The sequence below is a fragment of the Ochlerotatus camptorhynchus genome, unplaced genomic scaffold, assembly GCF_037179485.1.
Source record: "Ochlerotatus camptorhynchus isolate MF236.1 unplaced genomic scaffold, CSIRO-AGI_Acam_v1.1 ptg000254l, whole genome shotgun sequence".
NCBI classification, from domain to species: Eukaryota; Metazoa; Arthropoda; class Insecta; order Diptera; family Culicidae; genus Ochlerotatus; species Ochlerotatus camptorhynchus.
The window spans coordinates 18,659-35,972 of NW_027040744.1; the positions used below are offsets into that span (position 1 = coordinate 18,659).

The 17,314-nt window shown below is 37.7% G+C and overlaps 1 protein-coding gene across 3 annotated transcripts in view; it reads right to left on the reverse strand.

Annotated features, from left to right (window-relative positions):
• The window catches only part of sno (strawberry notch), a 28,982-nt gene that overhangs the window by 9,828 nt on the left and 1,840 nt on the right, over window positions 1-17,314 (reverse strand). For 2 of the 3 annotated variants that reach the window (XM_065226525.1, XM_065226524.1), the window contains exons 2-4: window positions 16,831-16,936; window positions 1,010-1,225; window positions 543-749 (exon numbers count right to left, since the gene is read on the reverse strand). In XM_065226525.1, the coding sequence (XP_065082597.1) occupies window positions 543-749; window positions 1,010-1,225; window positions 16,831-16,936 (529 nt within the window). The remainder of the gene's footprint in view (window positions 1-542; window positions 750-1,009; window positions 1,226-16,830; window positions 16,937-17,314) is intronic. The other variant, XM_065226526.1, reaches the window with a different exon arrangement.

Here is a 17,314-nt window from a genome sequence, read left to right on the forward strand (position 1 = left end):
ATACAGCTAATATCACATTTTTAAGACAAAAAGCCGAAAAAGGGCAAAAAGTACACATTCAAGAAACTATCAGCCAGTTTGGTTTGGTTTCGTAAAGTAAATAATAGCGCTCATAAGCTCTTTCGGGGCTTTTTCATTATTTTTTTTTATAGAACATCAACGTAAAATTCAGTTGAATTTTCAGTTTACTCATTGATTGGCATAGCATTAAACTATTTATTTTACGATGGGTTAACTGATAATTCAAATGGATTTTACGTTAGCATTCTATAATAAAAAAAAGTATTGAAAAAGCACTAAGCACATAAGCACTAAAATATAAACAATAAGACATACTGCAAAGCTCAATAGAAGGTTACCTGTATGGGCAAAGTTTTTATTGTCAACATGCATGGGAATATTTCCAAAAAATATTTCAACTACAACTAAATCAAGTGATACCAATTCTAGAACATAAATTATGCAAGCAAGCATTTTAAACTGAAACTACGTTCTAGCAAGGATGCCGACCGATATACGAAGGAAGGACAATAAAGACTTACTTTGCGCCAACAGAGTGGCAATACTTGGCGGATAATAGCTACCGAGACCGCCCAGAATACTAGTCGCTCCATGTGGAAGCGTCCCGGTGGGTGATGCAGTCGACATCGCTGATTTTGCAGTACTAGCACTCGGACTAGATAACTTGCTACTAATACTACCAACCAAAGATGAAGAACTCATTCCACTGCTACCACCCATTCCATAGGCTAATATTTGGATGCGATGCCGTAATTTGAATTTATCCATCACCATTGTTATTAGAATTGTTCGGTATGTGCAAGAGATATTACAGATTCACAACACAGTTTGCATGGTACAGTAAACCAAGAGGGCGCGCATGGGATGATAAGAAAGACAAAATACACGAATACATTATATTACGCTTAATCTGCCACAGTACCGCTAGCTATTAGTTTGTCCCAGCCGAGCAGATACTAAATGCCTTGTGAACGATCACAATACTCACCACTGCCGCCAGCACCAGGCTGTTTGAGAAGGGTTGGCTGTCTGATCACTTCGTAACTTCCACCCGTTACTGGTTTTGTAACCAAGCCGATGGGAATCTTACCAGTCGACTTGGATGATACGTTTGACGCTGGGATACCCCCTGCAGGTGCCTTCAGAGCACCATCGCCTTTGTGTTTCGTCAATGTAGCCACGGTTGCTAGATCTTTGCCACCACCTGATTGAAAGAAAACGAAAAAGGGAAAAACGTTATAGGTTGTCGATACAAAATAATAGGGTTATTCATATAGAGCATCATGAACGTGTAAATCATCGTAAATGCGCAAACCCACTGCACTCAAATGGACCCTGGTATATTGGGTGGCAAACCCATAACCTGGAAGGAGCTTTTCAGACAGCTCTGGTCCTAACTTGCTACTTCACGCTTTTATTGTCTACTTGTATCATGATAACCAGCTAATCCCGATAAGCACATTTCTTGTTATTTCCGTAATTTTAATATTGAGATTCTGAGATTTCTTTGAAAATTTATTTATAGCAATCCAGAGATTCTCTGCATACTCCAAGAATAAAAATGGAATTCATCCTAAAGTTATCTTTTAAATTATTCTTCCAAGAATTCGCTGTTCAACGGCGCCGGTGGTGTAGTGGTAAGCGTGATTACCTCTCACCCCAGCAGGCCTGGGTTCAATACCAGTCGGCGCCGCCGGGATGTTCTGAGGCATAACATCTCTGATCACGACTTCCTTCGGATGGGAAGTAAAGCCGTTGGTCCCCGGTTCATGAGTTGATGGGTCGATAGGTAGGGTCCAGGTGTGGGAGCTGCTTGCACGGAAAACAAGATCGACGGAAAAAACAAACCAAAGGAAAAAAAAAAAAAGAATTCGCTGAAGCTTCCTTCCATAATTCTGTTTAAAATTCGCTTGAATTCTCATTAGAATTCCCAAGCAATTCAGAACCTTAGAATAGTTTCAAAATTCTGCCCAAAATTATCCTGAATTTCATCTCGAAATTCTTCTGAAAGTTCATATGAACCTCTTTTTAGAATTCTCTAGAAATTCTTCTTTAGATACTATTTAAATTGAGAAAAAAATGATTGAATGAATTTGTGTCAGGCCTTATCATTTTCAATTTATTAACTTAAAAAAAAAAAAACATCGAAAAAATTTCCCATTTTCAAAAAGTTGTCCTGCTATTTTTTCGGAAAACAAGTAAAGATGACTAAGAAGTCAAAGTCTTTACACCCAATTAGTGTAATTTCTGTATAATCTGAGTGAGAGGGTACTGCCAACCGCTAGTCGAGTCGGTATGAAATCAGTCTTGGGTCTATTGAACAACATCAACTTGTTTTTCTTCGACTTCGAGACTAAAACAGAACGGGTGATTCTGGCAGTCTCCGTGTATGAAGATGATTTTATTGTTAGATAATATGCAAATTAAAAATATTTGAAAAGTGCGTTAAATTTTCCATAAGAGTTGATCAAAAGTTTCTGATTTGAGTAACCCAAAACATCTTGGTGAGTAGTTTGGTTGAGAAGTGCAAAACGTTGTAACGTCAAGCAACATAGTCGCTCACCAAATTATTTTTAGCTACTCACTTACCACACTTTTCACGCTGGCAACCTAAATATAGTATTAATACCTCAACAATGTTCTACGAATAACGAACTAATAAATAATTAAGTTATTATAAAAACTGACAAATAATCAACGCTTTTTATACAAGAATACCATAATTTGTTATTTAAAAGGTCTGTTAATACCAATCCAATAACTCTTTTAGGTGTATTGAGCAAGAGAGCATGAGTATGACTGACCACCCGCGGGTGCTGCTTTGTGATTGCCAGATCATCTGTAATTACACAGAGAACCAACAGATGATAGAAAAACTGGTGCTTGCTGCCAGCTGTTGGCGAAGAATAGCACTGCCGACATTGAAAAGAAGCCACACCTACACACTTAATCACCGTAGGACTACGTCTGTGATTTCTATATGGAGGTACACTATGTTAAAACCGAAATGGAACATGACATTGTAACAAAATTAAGAAAGATTTTGAACGATAATAACTCAGCTGCCCTGGACTTATTTCAATAATTTTATCACCAATCGATCAGAAATTTTTCTGCGCGTCTGTTAAATTTAGGAATTTATCATTTTTCAAAATGTCACTATTGCAACTGTTGCTATTATAATTAAACTTATCACAGATTGCCTGCTAAAAGCGTTTCCCTAACAGAGATTTCAAAATTGAACCCTGCTCAAATTCATATTCCTACACAAAACACAAGCTCCTGCGGCAGTTATTATATAAGACCACGTAGTCCTACGTAACCATTGCGTACAACCCCATAGGGCTGTCCCTTGTAATTTTTTTTTTACAGTTTTTCAACTGTAAATCACTAACATTACCGGCCATTCTGCTATTCTAAATATAACTACTGACATTCAGTAACTTTTACTACAAACTACTGTGTACAGTAACAGCAAGTACTGAATTTACCGTAAAATAGAAAATTTACGGTGTACGACTGAATCTCAGTTAAGTACCGAGATTTCAGTATTCATTATGTTTTGCTGAACTTCCATCAAATGAAATTCCTAAATACAGAATCAAATTTCTGATACTTCAATCCTTTTCTTGCCACCTTGTGCACTTTACCTCCGAATCCTCTGTGTTAAAATAGAAAACTATTGTGAAAAAAGTGAAACATTTAGAAGTCGACGCAAGAATGCAGAAACTGCCCAGTTTCGTAAAAAAAAGCTACAATTCCTGTTTCACAGCTCCAGACGTTGGCACGCATACACCAATAGAGCCATCATCCGGCCGAATCATCAGGAAGTGCTGATCACTCAACATGGCCTTCTTCAGGACAAGTATAAACAGCCAATCCACCACTACACATGTTGACCTCAGTCCCCAAATAAAACTTCTAAAAACCCGAATGAACCAAAACAATATATTTGTTTTTCCTTGATTTGTTTTCCGTTGATCTTGTTTTCCGTGCTGAGCACCAATGCTACCGACGCCAGAGAGGCAGCTCCCACATCTGGATCCTACACCTATCTACCCATAAACTAATGAACCGAGGACCCTTCCGAAGGAAAGCGTAATCATAGATGTTATGGCTCAGAACATCCCGGCGGCGCTGACTGGGATTGAACCCAGGCCTTTTGGGGTGAGAGGCAATCTCGCTTACCACTACACCACCCACTCAGCAAACATAGATATATTTTAAAATATCATTAAATATTTTAAGAGGCGAATGAACTATCAAGTTTAAAATATCTACAATAAAGAAATCAAATGTTTCTAAATACCTATTAAGAAAACATTTAAGTATTTTCAAAAACTAATCAATGTAAAAAATAGAGATATATTCAGCTAAGGTGACCTGTCCCCTGATTGAAACCTGCATTGTTTTCGAAGCCTTAGTATATTTGTGTAAAGATATGACAAATTTGCGATCGCAGGCAAGGGAAAACAAATAATCTGATTTGATAATTAACGTTCTTGTCGCAACTCTCATTGTCGGTCTTGTCAAAGTTTCTCATTTTTAATGAATCTTTATAACACCAATTTGTTACCAAATCAAGCTGTAATTTGATGTTATTATTTAAAGGCAAATTCTTTACTCGCAACATTGGTCTTAAAAAAGTGATTTTAGTGGCTACATTTGTAAAAAAGTAGTGGCTATAGTGACTTTTCTTGACGTAGGACTACGTCTTTAATTTCTATACTGGGGGTCATATTAAAAAATCAAAATTCAGACACGTAACGAAAAATCCCAAACACGGACGAAACGATAGAGCGCAAATCGAACAAACGACACAATGAGCATGCTCAATGCTCGGTTGATCGACCAATGAAAGGAAGGGAGGAGAAAAGCAGCGATAATAAAAACGCTTGCCAAATCGTTTTCTTCGTCATTTGCTTTCGAGCAACGGACATGACGTATGAGTGGAATCGCACCAATACGAAGACGATGACGACGACTACAAAAGCACCCACATCGTCCGGAGGAAAGGCTTCCCGCAAAAGGAAGCATGACTAGGCCGCCGTCATCCAGTCGGCATCGACTTGCACTGGTGTGGCTACCATTTGCCAATTCAAAAACGGAAGGAGTTAAGAACTAAATGATCAACATATTTGTTCCGTCCACTAGCTGTCCTACGTCAAGCTTCCGTTCGTGTCCCTAGGCACAGACCCTTCTACCTTTTTATGAAAAAAGTGACTTTGTGGTAACTGACTTAACTGCATACAGTTGTTGAGTTCCGAATATCAGGGCTGGTAGCAGGTCACTATTTCCAAGTCAGTCACTACAAAGTCACTTGGAACAACCCTAATATTTTGCACATATTTTTTTTTTATGTATATCTTTATTAAGGAGACTTTCAGCCGTTGGCTGGCTCGTCTCCGAAAGTGCACATAAAAAGATTGACCACAAAACATGAAAAAAACTTTCCCGAAGACACTATATACCTAAACTAATGATTTAGGCACAAACAATTTATTCCACAAAAATACGGTTTTTGGACCACTGTGCAATGTCTTAATGGTGGACCAGTGGTGCCGTATGTTTTTTTTTAAACTTCGAATAAATTTAACTCAATATATCAAAATGCAACTCATTTAAAAACATAGACCGGAGTTGCTCAGTTCAATTAAATCATTGAAATAAAATAATGTTAAAAATTAACCTGTTCGATCATGCAATGTTAAGCACGGTGAAAAACTTGTTTAAAAAAAATCAGTATCGCTGAAATACCACCAAAAAGCTTAGGGTCACTCCTTTTTGCGACTAGTATGGAAATTTTCTATCGTGGGGTCTAGAACAATTTATATCTTTTCGTACTTTTAATGTAAATTAATTCCAAAAATAAACACTCTCGACCATTGGCCCAGCCGGCGCCGGTGGATGACAATCGATATCCGTCGGTGATGGGTATTAGATTGCGGAACAGAGACCGACGTTAAATAAACACCGAGACAAAAGAACGTAAGAATTTAATAAGAACCACTTATGAATTTTAGCCACAAGAAATTAATATGAATTTCATAGATTTACCTTATGAAAAATTATTTAGACAAAAAAAAATAATTAAACGGAGCAGACTGGAACGGAACCATGGACGTTGAGATTACGGGTTCTGTGTCTGGACCACTCGTCTGTCAACGCTTGGGTAAATGGAATGGCTAAAGGCGTATGTAAAGGGTGATACGGTCAAAATTTGGTCAATATCAACTTGACGTATTTCTTTCAATTTTGCATTTAAAAAACCTGAACACCCCTCATTTTGAAGGTGTGTGTGTGTAGAATGTTGCTCCTATTTTGATTTTGGAATTCACTCTTCAGTTGTCAAAATGCCGTCCAAGCAAGAAGAGCAGCGTATCAAAATTTTGCTCGCGCATCGCGAAAATCCGAGCTACTCGCACGCAAAGTTGGCAAAATCGCTAAAAGTTGCCAAATCAACCGTTACAAATGTAATTAAAGTGTTTGGGGAACGTTTGTCGACAGCCAGGAAGTCTGGATCGGGGGGAAATCGAAAACCGGAAGCCGCTGAGACGACAAAGAGAGTTGCCGGTAGTTTCAAGCGAAACCCTAACCTCTCTCTCCGAGATGCCGCAAATAAGCTGGGTGTATCGTCTACAACCGTGCATCGAGCCAAAAAACGAGCCGGACTATCGACTTACAAGAAGGTAGTGACTCCAAATCGCGATGATAAACAAAATACGACGGCCAAGGCGCGATCCCGGAGGCTGTACACGACGATGCTGACGAAGTTTGACTGCGTGGTAATGGACGACGAAACCTACGTCAAAGCCGACTACAAGCAGCTTCCGGGACAGGAGTTTTATACGGCAAAAGGAAGGGAAAAGGTAGCAGATGTTTTCAAGCACATGAAACTGTAAAAGTTCGCAAAGAAATATCTGGTTTGGCAAGCCATCTGTACCTGTGGCTTGAAAAGCAGCATTTTCATAGCTTCCGGGACTGTCAACCAAGAAATTTACGTGAAAGAGTGTTTGAATAAACGTCTGCTGCCTTTCCTGAAGAAACACGGTTGTTCCGTACTGTTTTGGCCGGATTTGGCATCTTGCCATTACGGTAAAAAGGCCATGGAGTGGTACGCCGCCAACAACGTGCAGGTGGTTCCCAAGGACAAGAACCCTCCCAACACGCCAGAGCTCCGCCCAATTGAGAAATACTGGGCTATTGTCAAGCGGAACCTAAACTAGACCAAAAAAAACTGCTAAGGGCGAGCAGCAGTTCAAGGCAAACTGGCTTTCTGCGGCGAAGAAGGTGGACAAGGTGGCTGTACAAAATCTGATGGCAGGGGTCAAGCGTAAGGCCCGGCAATTCGGATTTGGAAAAGCGGAAGCCTAACTGAATATTTTTCCTGAATTTTATACTAATTGAACTTGAAAAAGAAATTTTTTTGATTTTTTAAATAAACGATTTCTCGCCTAACTTTTCAAAAGGTCCTAAGTAACAAATGTAAACAAATCGAGTTTATAAATGCACATTGTAAAATTTGTACCTAAGAACATTATGCACACACACACATTCAGATTAATGTCAATTGCATTGAGAAAATTCTAAATGAATAAAACATCTGAAGTCCAAATTTGCATTAACGATGTTTCACTGTTACATAAGACGTTTGACTATGTTCATCAAGACAAACGTCTGAAGTATCAGAAAAACCAAAACAATGCAGATCTGTACTTCGGTCTTTTGTGTTTATACGAGTAAAACGTCTAAAATGTTCAAACAAACCAAAACAATGTGATTGTGCACATCGGAATTTTCATGTCAAGCATTTTTCTACTATTTCCGCGTAGGGGGGTGGGGTGTGTTTGACAATTATCCACGGCCCATACAAATTTTAAAATTTCATAAGGACAATTGTCTACGCATGGGGAGTGGGGGGGGGGGGGAAGTCGAGAACACCGAAAAGCTGTCTACGTAGTTAATGAACAGCCCCTAAAATAACACTGTTATCAAATAAAAAGCAGCTCACGCGACCACCAACGATCGACCAAAACAATCTGTGGGCAGTGTTGCGATATACCGTTGAAAAAAAGTTGATGCATTGTCCAATACTCATATTGTTCGTTTAACTCGTATAACTTAAATTATGCACTCATAATGCTTAAAAACAAACAAATAATGTTGAAAACATAAATGACCTATGTAACAGTGATTATAACAAATCGTCCTATATAACATGTCCAATGTACACCTGACAAGAGCAAAATGTCCTATGTAACATTTTTCACGTTTTCATAGAAAAAAAATGTATGAAACGGATAGATTATAATTTCAATTTCAATTTTACCATCGCATTTTACTATTAAAGGTCTTAAAAATGTCAAAAGTTGATTTGGTTTAAAATAGTATCAAAAAAGATTTTGTCAATCTTCAACCTCCTTTTTCTCGAAAAGAGTGAAATGTTAGATAGGACCTTTTGAAAAGTTAAGCGAGATTTCACCGATTTACACGCGTTTTCCCTTGACCAAATTTTGACCGTATCACCCTTTATAAAGAGCTACCTTATGTTAGACGAAATTCTTTCATAAGTCGGGCTTATGAAATTCATATGTGTCGTTCGTAAGTCGAGCCATATGAAATTCTTAAGTCTGTTTGCCTCAGAAGGAAAAGGACAAAAATATGGAAGAATGACTCCCGTTAGAACATTTTGAAACTAGCCTCAAACGAAAGAGGGGCACCTAATATTTCGTTTGGTGGATGTTTCAGTGATACTGATTTTTTTATAATAATGTTATCCTATCAGAGACACCGTGTGAGTCTGCCTTATCTGAATTTTCTCTGATAATATACAAAATTAACTAATTGTACCATTCGTCAAACCCAGGAAATGGGGTGGAAGAATTAATTTCGCGAGGCCCAGCAGATCAAACTACAGACCGGTATGAGTTATGTATATTATAATTCGCGTCTTCTCATTGGGTATATATGTACTTGTAAATAAAGCTTTGATATGCTGTATAGCTGAATCGATTTGACTCACCCTCTAAAGTTCTCACATTCTAGTATTACGCTGGAAAGTTATTTTCTCTTTCTCGCAGCCGTATGGACCAAGAATACCACCCACCTGCATAATGCTATTCTATCGACTTGGACAACCCACATCACACCTAGGTAGCATAAACCATCTAACCCTTTCGTGTACATTTCCCACCCTTTCAATGAAGTAAGTTTTCCCGCTGACTATTCTCCAACCCCTATTTTATCTGTCATGCATCTTTCAAGCAAAATTATTTTAAGATATCGTTTAGCAGTGACTAACTTTATTATAGAAAATTGTCTAATTCCAACTATACTAAGAAACTAAGAAATTGCCAAATATGATGTATTCAATATCAGTAGCTTGAGATTGATTGTTAATTTGAACATTTTTAGGTTATACATTAACGCAAAACTTACCACGTTGGCGAAAAATTAACATTTTGATTTTTCTAAAAATAATGAAAAATGATAGTCGACAGTCCAACCAGCGTCCGCGCTTCTATGGGTTTTGTCTCGACGAAACGCACACATATGGAATGTTTGTTTGTTTACATTCACCTGCTGCTTGCTGCTCTTTCCATTCCAGTGATAGAATTACCCAAAAATGTTTTGAAATGCTTCTACAATGCTCCAATCTTCTCAGGTGAGTGTGACTATTTTCGGCAACCTCTTTTTGTTCGGCAAACCTATCCATTCGAACTTCTTGTTAATCTACTGTTTTATTAACGCCAACTTGAAATCAGCAGCATTTTGTAGTGCGGTTGTTTAATTTAAAGAAAAACCTGACAAAATTCGTTTGCTCAGTCGTAAAACCCTAATCAGATTGAAGCTTTAAGGAACCGTTTGAATACATTCAGCGAAGTGCTTTAGTGAGAAAATGCAGTCAAATTACCGTATAAATTTTGGTTACCGAAAACAGTCAATGGGTGCCGAAGCCGACATTTACCCTATCAGAAATCCAAGAAAACCCGTTTTTCCTGCGATTTTAAAGCAAATTTTACCTACAAAAACATTTTTTCGACATCGCAAAACCAGACCTTACGATTTTCTTTTCACCCAACTCAACAACTTTCACGTACAGAAAAAAACTAAATTTCTTAAATTTTTGATATCTTTTCAATATTTATATAAAAATTATTTACGTGGCGATAAGCTTCGCGTTACCGAGCTCGGTAGAAAAAAACTAAGTGTGTATGTCAAAAAAGTTGTTTCATGATAAGATAAATATTTTTTTTTTATACATGTAACAATTGATTTTCTTAGATTTTTTATATCTAATCTAATATTCCTATCTAAAATTTCCCCTAATGTAATCGTTAGTGTGTGCTGAGTCACAACAGAAACATTAAAGTAGGCATTCAATCTCAGAATTGTTGTTGTTGCAATTCTCTCACATTAAAGGCACCCAAAGAGAGCAAGAACTATCACTTGCCAGTCCATGTTTTTGTTAGGCAGCTAACTTATTCAAACAAATCTTCATTGCGAGTGGTTAGTGGCATATGGGTGGATTGAGAAGAAATAACCCTTTCATTTGAGAACAGCCAAGGGTGTCAACAAAAACAACCCCCACGAATGTCAGCAGCGTAATATTGGCATAAAGCATAAGAAATTAAACTATTTCCCTACATTGGTCCCTACACACAAAACAAACAGCAAATACCTACATCAAAATGTAAGTTGGGTTTCTTGTATCCTCTTGTATATGTTTCTCAAGAGGAATGTAGCGAACGCGCAACTCTTTCCTGAATGAAAATGTTTGTTCAAAAAAAAACATCCAAAAGACGATGTTGTTGGTGCATTAATGGAAATCTACATGTTCCATCACATTATTTAACATTAATTTTATGTAAATCATCGAGGAATTTACCGACGACTAGATTAGAGAATCAGCAATTTCAGCTATTAATTAAACATACAAAACTGTGAGAAAATACTACATGCTCAGATTGGGTGTATATTAGAGTGGTTCAAATGATTCGTTTTGCTTCACACTGCTCAAACGATTTTAAATCAAGTTTTAACCATTCTCCCAAAATTTAAGCTCTTTTGGTTGCGATTTTATTCTGCACTGGTCCTTTGAAGTTTGTTGAACTCATCCCGGCCATTCACGGGAAAGCTTTATATTTGTATTTACAGGAAATTCAATCAGCTACATCTTTGCTGAAGATTGCTAATATTCATGTGCCAACTGAATCCAACTGGAAAATTAAGACTGCCCTCAACTTAAATGCACATAAGGGGCAATCAATTAAGTACGTCACGAGTAATTTAGAGATATCAGATTTTAGAAACAACATAGTCCATGGACTTTTTTCCATAGTGTTACACAATATTTGGGTGGCTCAAAAGGAGCCGAGGGAATAATTTTGTGTTTGTAGTATATTTAGGTGGGGTGGGATTGAATTTCTTATTTTTCTTCTGCTTCGATTCGTATTCGTATAGATCAGCGCAATGTTTCTGCCGTTGCTGGCACCAGGTTAGCTGGGGTTCGGTTTCGTTTTCGGTCGTCACGTTCATTTCCACCACCTCAATCCTTTCCTCTGTTTTCTGGCTGCTGCTGTTCAACGATGCACCTCCAGTCTCTACACCAGCGTACTGCTGTAATCGCTCAGTTTTTTTTTGTTTTGGTCTTACTTTTTATCATCCTGTTTTTCTTCGTCCTTCTTTTTTTTTCTCGTCAGGTTGCTTTTCAAGCTGCTGCTGCTGCTGTTTCAGGGCATTCCGCTTGGGGCAGGTATTTATCCGGTGCGCCTCCGCTTAACATAGGAAGCATTTATCCTTATTCCCAGCATCCGACTGAAGAAATTAAGCGAGGATGGAATCTTCTTTTACACGTCTTTGTATACACCTCGAACACCTATGTACATGTTGAGGCCCAAATCCGCAGGAAATTCTTCCCGGGTGACAAGCTTAACTTCCCTGTATTTTCTCAGCACCAACGTTAGAACATTATCTGGCACCTCCGGTGGTAAATCGTACATATTGAACGTCGCCCCCCGCAGGCGACATTCGTCCTTCCACTGCCTTTCTATTAGCATAATGGAAAGTTAATTGCTCCGGGTTATGCATTAGGGCATAATGCAATCCAATATGTGGCGTTCACAGTTCGATATGTAGTGTCAACAGAATTCGTGTCCAATGGTTTTACGAAATTTGCAATCTCGCCCATGGTGCGCTTCGCACTTCCGTTTGGATAGGCAGAACATGACCATTATTGTTTTTAGACCGTTATTGACCGAGCTGCAGGCAATGAAGAAGGCGCACCAAAAGAATACCGTGATTGAGTAAACAACTGTTAATAGCACGATCGACACCGAGAAAAACAAGTGTTGCTGAGTCCACCAGCTGGAAGCAAACTCATGGCCCTGGACTTGGATAAAATTTTAAGATTCTGACATTATAAATCATTGGCAAGAGAATTCTGATGAAGAAGGATTTTTGAGGATAGTTTTAAAGGAAATCTAGAGATAATTCTAAATTAACTCTAAGGAGGATTACGGTGGAATTTAACTAGAAATCTCAAGAAATTTTGTGAAGCATCTTATGAAAATTGTATTTAAAGATGAGTTTTAGGATAGTTCTGAAGAGACTATTATGGGGATTATGAATATAATTTCAAGCAGGCTTGCAATTGCTCATTACAGCTAAAATGCTATTTTTCGTTATTATGAAACAATGGGATACTATAATCATAATTTTTATTTTTAAGATGCAAGAAGAGGTGGTAAAGATTGTATATGACATATAAAATTTGTCAATTTTACTTTCAGAAGGTCACAACTAGCGATTTTATGATCGCTGATTGCTTGCTCATCGCGTTGCTCATCGTTACAGCTAACTTGACTACATGACTACAATCCTGAAACTACGCCTAATAATCACCTACGACTGAACATCTCTTAAATGTTGATCAATGAATAAAATAAAGATAAAAGCTGAGCTGCAAGGAAATATGGATAATAGTTCCATAGAATTCTAATTCTTAAAATAGCCCACACAATTAGTTGCTGAATTACATGCTAGTTTGAAGATAGTTTCAAGAAAATTTGAATTTTGGCAATAAATTGTGAGCCTATTTCTAAAGAAACTATGAGAGTGCATCAAGAGAAACGATCCTCTTAAGGGAATTTTGGGAAGAAATCTGAGATTAAATCCAAGGAAATTTTGGGGAATAGATTTATTAATTCTAAATGGCATACCAAGAGATTTCATAGGAATATTCCAAAAAATTTCTTAAGAAAATTATGGAGAGAAATTTAAGATTTTCTATTTATATGCTTCTATATTTCTAGACTATTAAGAATGCGAAGATAAATTAAGAATTAATTTAAAGAGTTTTCTAGAACGACTAAAGTGACTGTTATGGAGAAAATTTCTAGGGAATACTGGGCAGAATAAGACTATTGAGGAAAATCCTCAAAGTAAAAGTTATTGTTACACTCCTGCGGAGTGTTCCCGATAAAATCTCTGATCACACCTTCCTTAAGGGAAGTAAAGCCGTTGGTCCCCGGTCGATGAGTTGATAGGTAGGGTCCAGGTGTGGGAGCTGCCTCCCTGGCGTCGGTAGGATTGGTGCTCAGTAAGGAAAACAAGATCGAACGAAAACATCCCTGACAAAAAATTACCATAAACGAATGATAACCCAAATCATTGAACTATTCCACAACGAACACGTCGTTAAGCAAATTAACCATACAATTTTTACTAGGGGGAAACCGAAAGAAAAAATACATTGAAATTAAACAATTTTGCAAACAATCAATGAAATTGTCAAGGACTGTCACAGACTTATCATCGTCGGTTAGTGCTTATTCCTGCCACCAGGCGTGCAGGAGTTTAAGTTTGTGTTCTATATGCACTTCCAAAGTTATTAATTGAGAGCTTTATAGAGCTATAGTATACTTGTGTGGCAACAAGTACCCTAATAAAAATAACCATAACGACGTGTTTGGGGTATCATCCAAACCATTTGTGGGATAGTTTACCCATCCGGGATACAGTTAGTTTATGGTATTTGTTTATTAGGGTACAATTTGACGTTAAGGAAAGGCTTAGCAAAGCATCTGGCTCCGTGTTCGCGGGAAATATTTAGCTAAGCCATGAACCTGCATGCAAAAGTTATGAGTTGGTTCGTGTCTGATCTATTCTGGACAAATTATTTTTATCTAGATCAAAAAATCCTATGGTTTTGACAGTTCGGGTCACTGCACATTTAAATCGGCCGTTTACGCTTTTCGGGTCAGAATTAAGTGTCATGTCGGTTTGTCGGTGATACTATGTCCAGGAAAGTTTTATATTTTACAAACTACGCTACCTAGTAATGGATGAAAGATACATGGGTTTATTGCTTCAATACATGATGTTTTACATAATTAAAATCTCAAAATTGAGCAAATATTTCCAACTAATACCTGTGATGATATTCTACATATTTTGAAGAACATTTCTAGATAGAGCTGGAATTAGGACGTAACAGCTTTTGTAAACAATGACTTCTTTCGATGATTTCTAGAAAGCTAAGGCTCGCAAACGCAAATCTACAACACCATCGTGTAGGGAAAGACTTCCCCTACCCGACGGTTACATTGGTTTGTGTGGGCGTGCCTTGAGTTCCTAGAAATCATCGATAGAAGTCATTGTTTACAAAGGCTGTTACGCCCTAATTCCAGCTCTATCTAGATTTTAATTAATTACTGCGTGGGGGTTAATCAAATATTTAAATTTTTAGTATAAGTATGACTTTAAAATCGGCATTTCTTCAGTAACACATCAATTGGGTTCTTTAATTTTGAAAAATACATCCGTTTTTATACATCATCTGAAAGAGCTCCGTTTTCTGAGCACAGCGATATTTTTTTCGAACCCACACACTTTCATCTCGATTTTTAAATCAAGATTTAAAGCAAAATAATAACTTCACTGTTTGACACTAAACTGACAAACTGACACCTCGCTCCCATACAAAGTGACACCGAGGGGCGCGAATAAGGTGATTTTTGCAAATGTAATCATACTTATTAAAAATAGTTCCAGTGTACCAAAATTTATGAAATTTTGGGTTTGGGTTCCATTTTTTATGCAGATTACGAATATGCATTTACCTCAATACCCTTAAAGAACCCAATTGGGTTCTTTAAGGGTATTGAGGTAAGTGCATATTCTGCATTAAAAATGGAACCCAAACTCAAAATTTCATCAATTTTGGTACACTGGAACTATTTTACAATTGCAAAAATCACCTTATTAGTGCCCCTTGGTGTCACTTTGTATGGGACCGAGCTGTCAGTTTGTCAGTTTAGTGTCAAACAGTGAAGTTATTATTTTGCTTTAAATCTTGATTTTAAAATCGAGATGAAAGTGTGTGGATTCGAAAAAAAATATAGCTGTGCTCAGAAAACGAAGCTTTTTCAGATGATATATAAAAACCGATATATTTTTCAAAATTAAAGAACCCAATTTGAGGTTTTGAAACATTGTATGTTTGAAGAAGTTTTTAATTACATAAAATGAGCCAACATTGCTGAAGACTGCGCCATGCTATCGGGCAAGTCTGTGAATGTACAATAATGCTTCACATAATCAGCCCTGTTCTGTATTTCGTTCGAAACGAAATTCTCATACAAAAAAATATTTGTTTGTATGGGAATTTCGTTTCGAACGAAATACAGAATAGGGGTGAATACCTGTGGACGAGGATTTCCATAGGAAATGGTAAACTTTGACGACTTCTGTAGTGTTGTATAACATTTTTAAGTCAAAAATTGTCAGTTAAAAAGGACAAAAATCCAAATTATGAACGACGGCTTCATCTGATGCGTTTTTTTCCAAACTCAAAGCTTCTCTGAAGACACCAAAATCAATTAAACTTCATCTTCATGCACTTATTATTTTTGTTTTTTTCCTGAATTTCACCCTTCTGGACTGGACCACGGTGCAGCGTGCTGGAACTCGGCAATCACATCTGTACCTAAGTGTCTGTTTGTTAATATTTTTTGCTGACTCCAATCGAAAGAATTGTCCAACATGATTGAAAACGTTTTTTACATCGCTTCAAACTTCTTAGATCGGTGTGAATATTAATGTCACACATTGTGCCCTTTCCATTTGAACTACGTGTGTGTTAGATAACATGTTCTGTTATCGGCAACTCGTAGCATTTTTGTACTGCGTGGTATTTAACATTTAAAGAACAACCTGATCTAACGCGTATGGTCTGTCGTAAAAACCGAATCAAATTAAAGCTGTAAAACTAAAGAATCGTTCAAAAACATTCAGCTGTGTGTGGACGGCTCCGGCATAGTGGTCAAAAACCTTAAAAAACCATACTGCCGTTCTTCGCATGTCGGTCCTATTGTCGTTTTTGTCAAACCTGAGTATTTCAATGCAAATCGTAGCTAATAACCAAATTTTCACAATACTGGATAAACTCAACAACTTTGTTCTGAAAATGTTTGGATAGACAGTCAAATTGATTGTCCCATCAGCATTGGTACGAAGCAAACTTAAAACACGATTTTCTCAGCTTGCTGATTTTCGCCATGTGACATGCGAAGTGTGGCAGCATACCTCTCACTCCAAAGTCACGAGTTCAAATCTCAGCAGTAATGAATTAGTGTTTTAGCGAGAAAATCCAGTGAAAGCGGTCATTTGCTGTACGTAATTTTAGTATGGTGTTGGTTGGTTGGGTGACGTTCACCCTCATTCTAGTAGAATCCAGAATTTCCCAATTATAAAACAAAGCATGAATGTGTGAATCAATCGAAGTCTCCAACAAATCAAGCGTCTTACCTGGAACCTCAATCTCATCTGGGTCTTCGTCGTCGTCGAAATCCGATCCGGAAGAGTCATCATTCTCCTTCTCATCTTCGTAGCCATAAGACGATTTGTTGGTGGCCTGTCAATGAAGAACATAGCAGCAGCATTAGTGACACTTTGAAGAAAAGGGGGGGGGGGAATCTAGATATAGATGCATATAGCAGTACAATTTCAATATATAAACCGTATTCGTCGTCGCTCGCAAATGGTAAGCCTAATTATTCAACCGAAAGCTAAATAAGCTATAAACATCGCGGTTTAGAATTGCGGTATCATGAGACATTGTCCTATGTGCGTCTTACAGGCAGTATCGAACAGAAGTAAATTGCAAGCGGGGTTGTCTTCCGTTTATTCTACACATGGGCTATCTTGATCTTCTCATCTGGGCCTACAACAGAAAACCCGCTGCTGATTATGTACCTATACTTAATGCACTGGCCGGCGTGTGGCGTCCCTG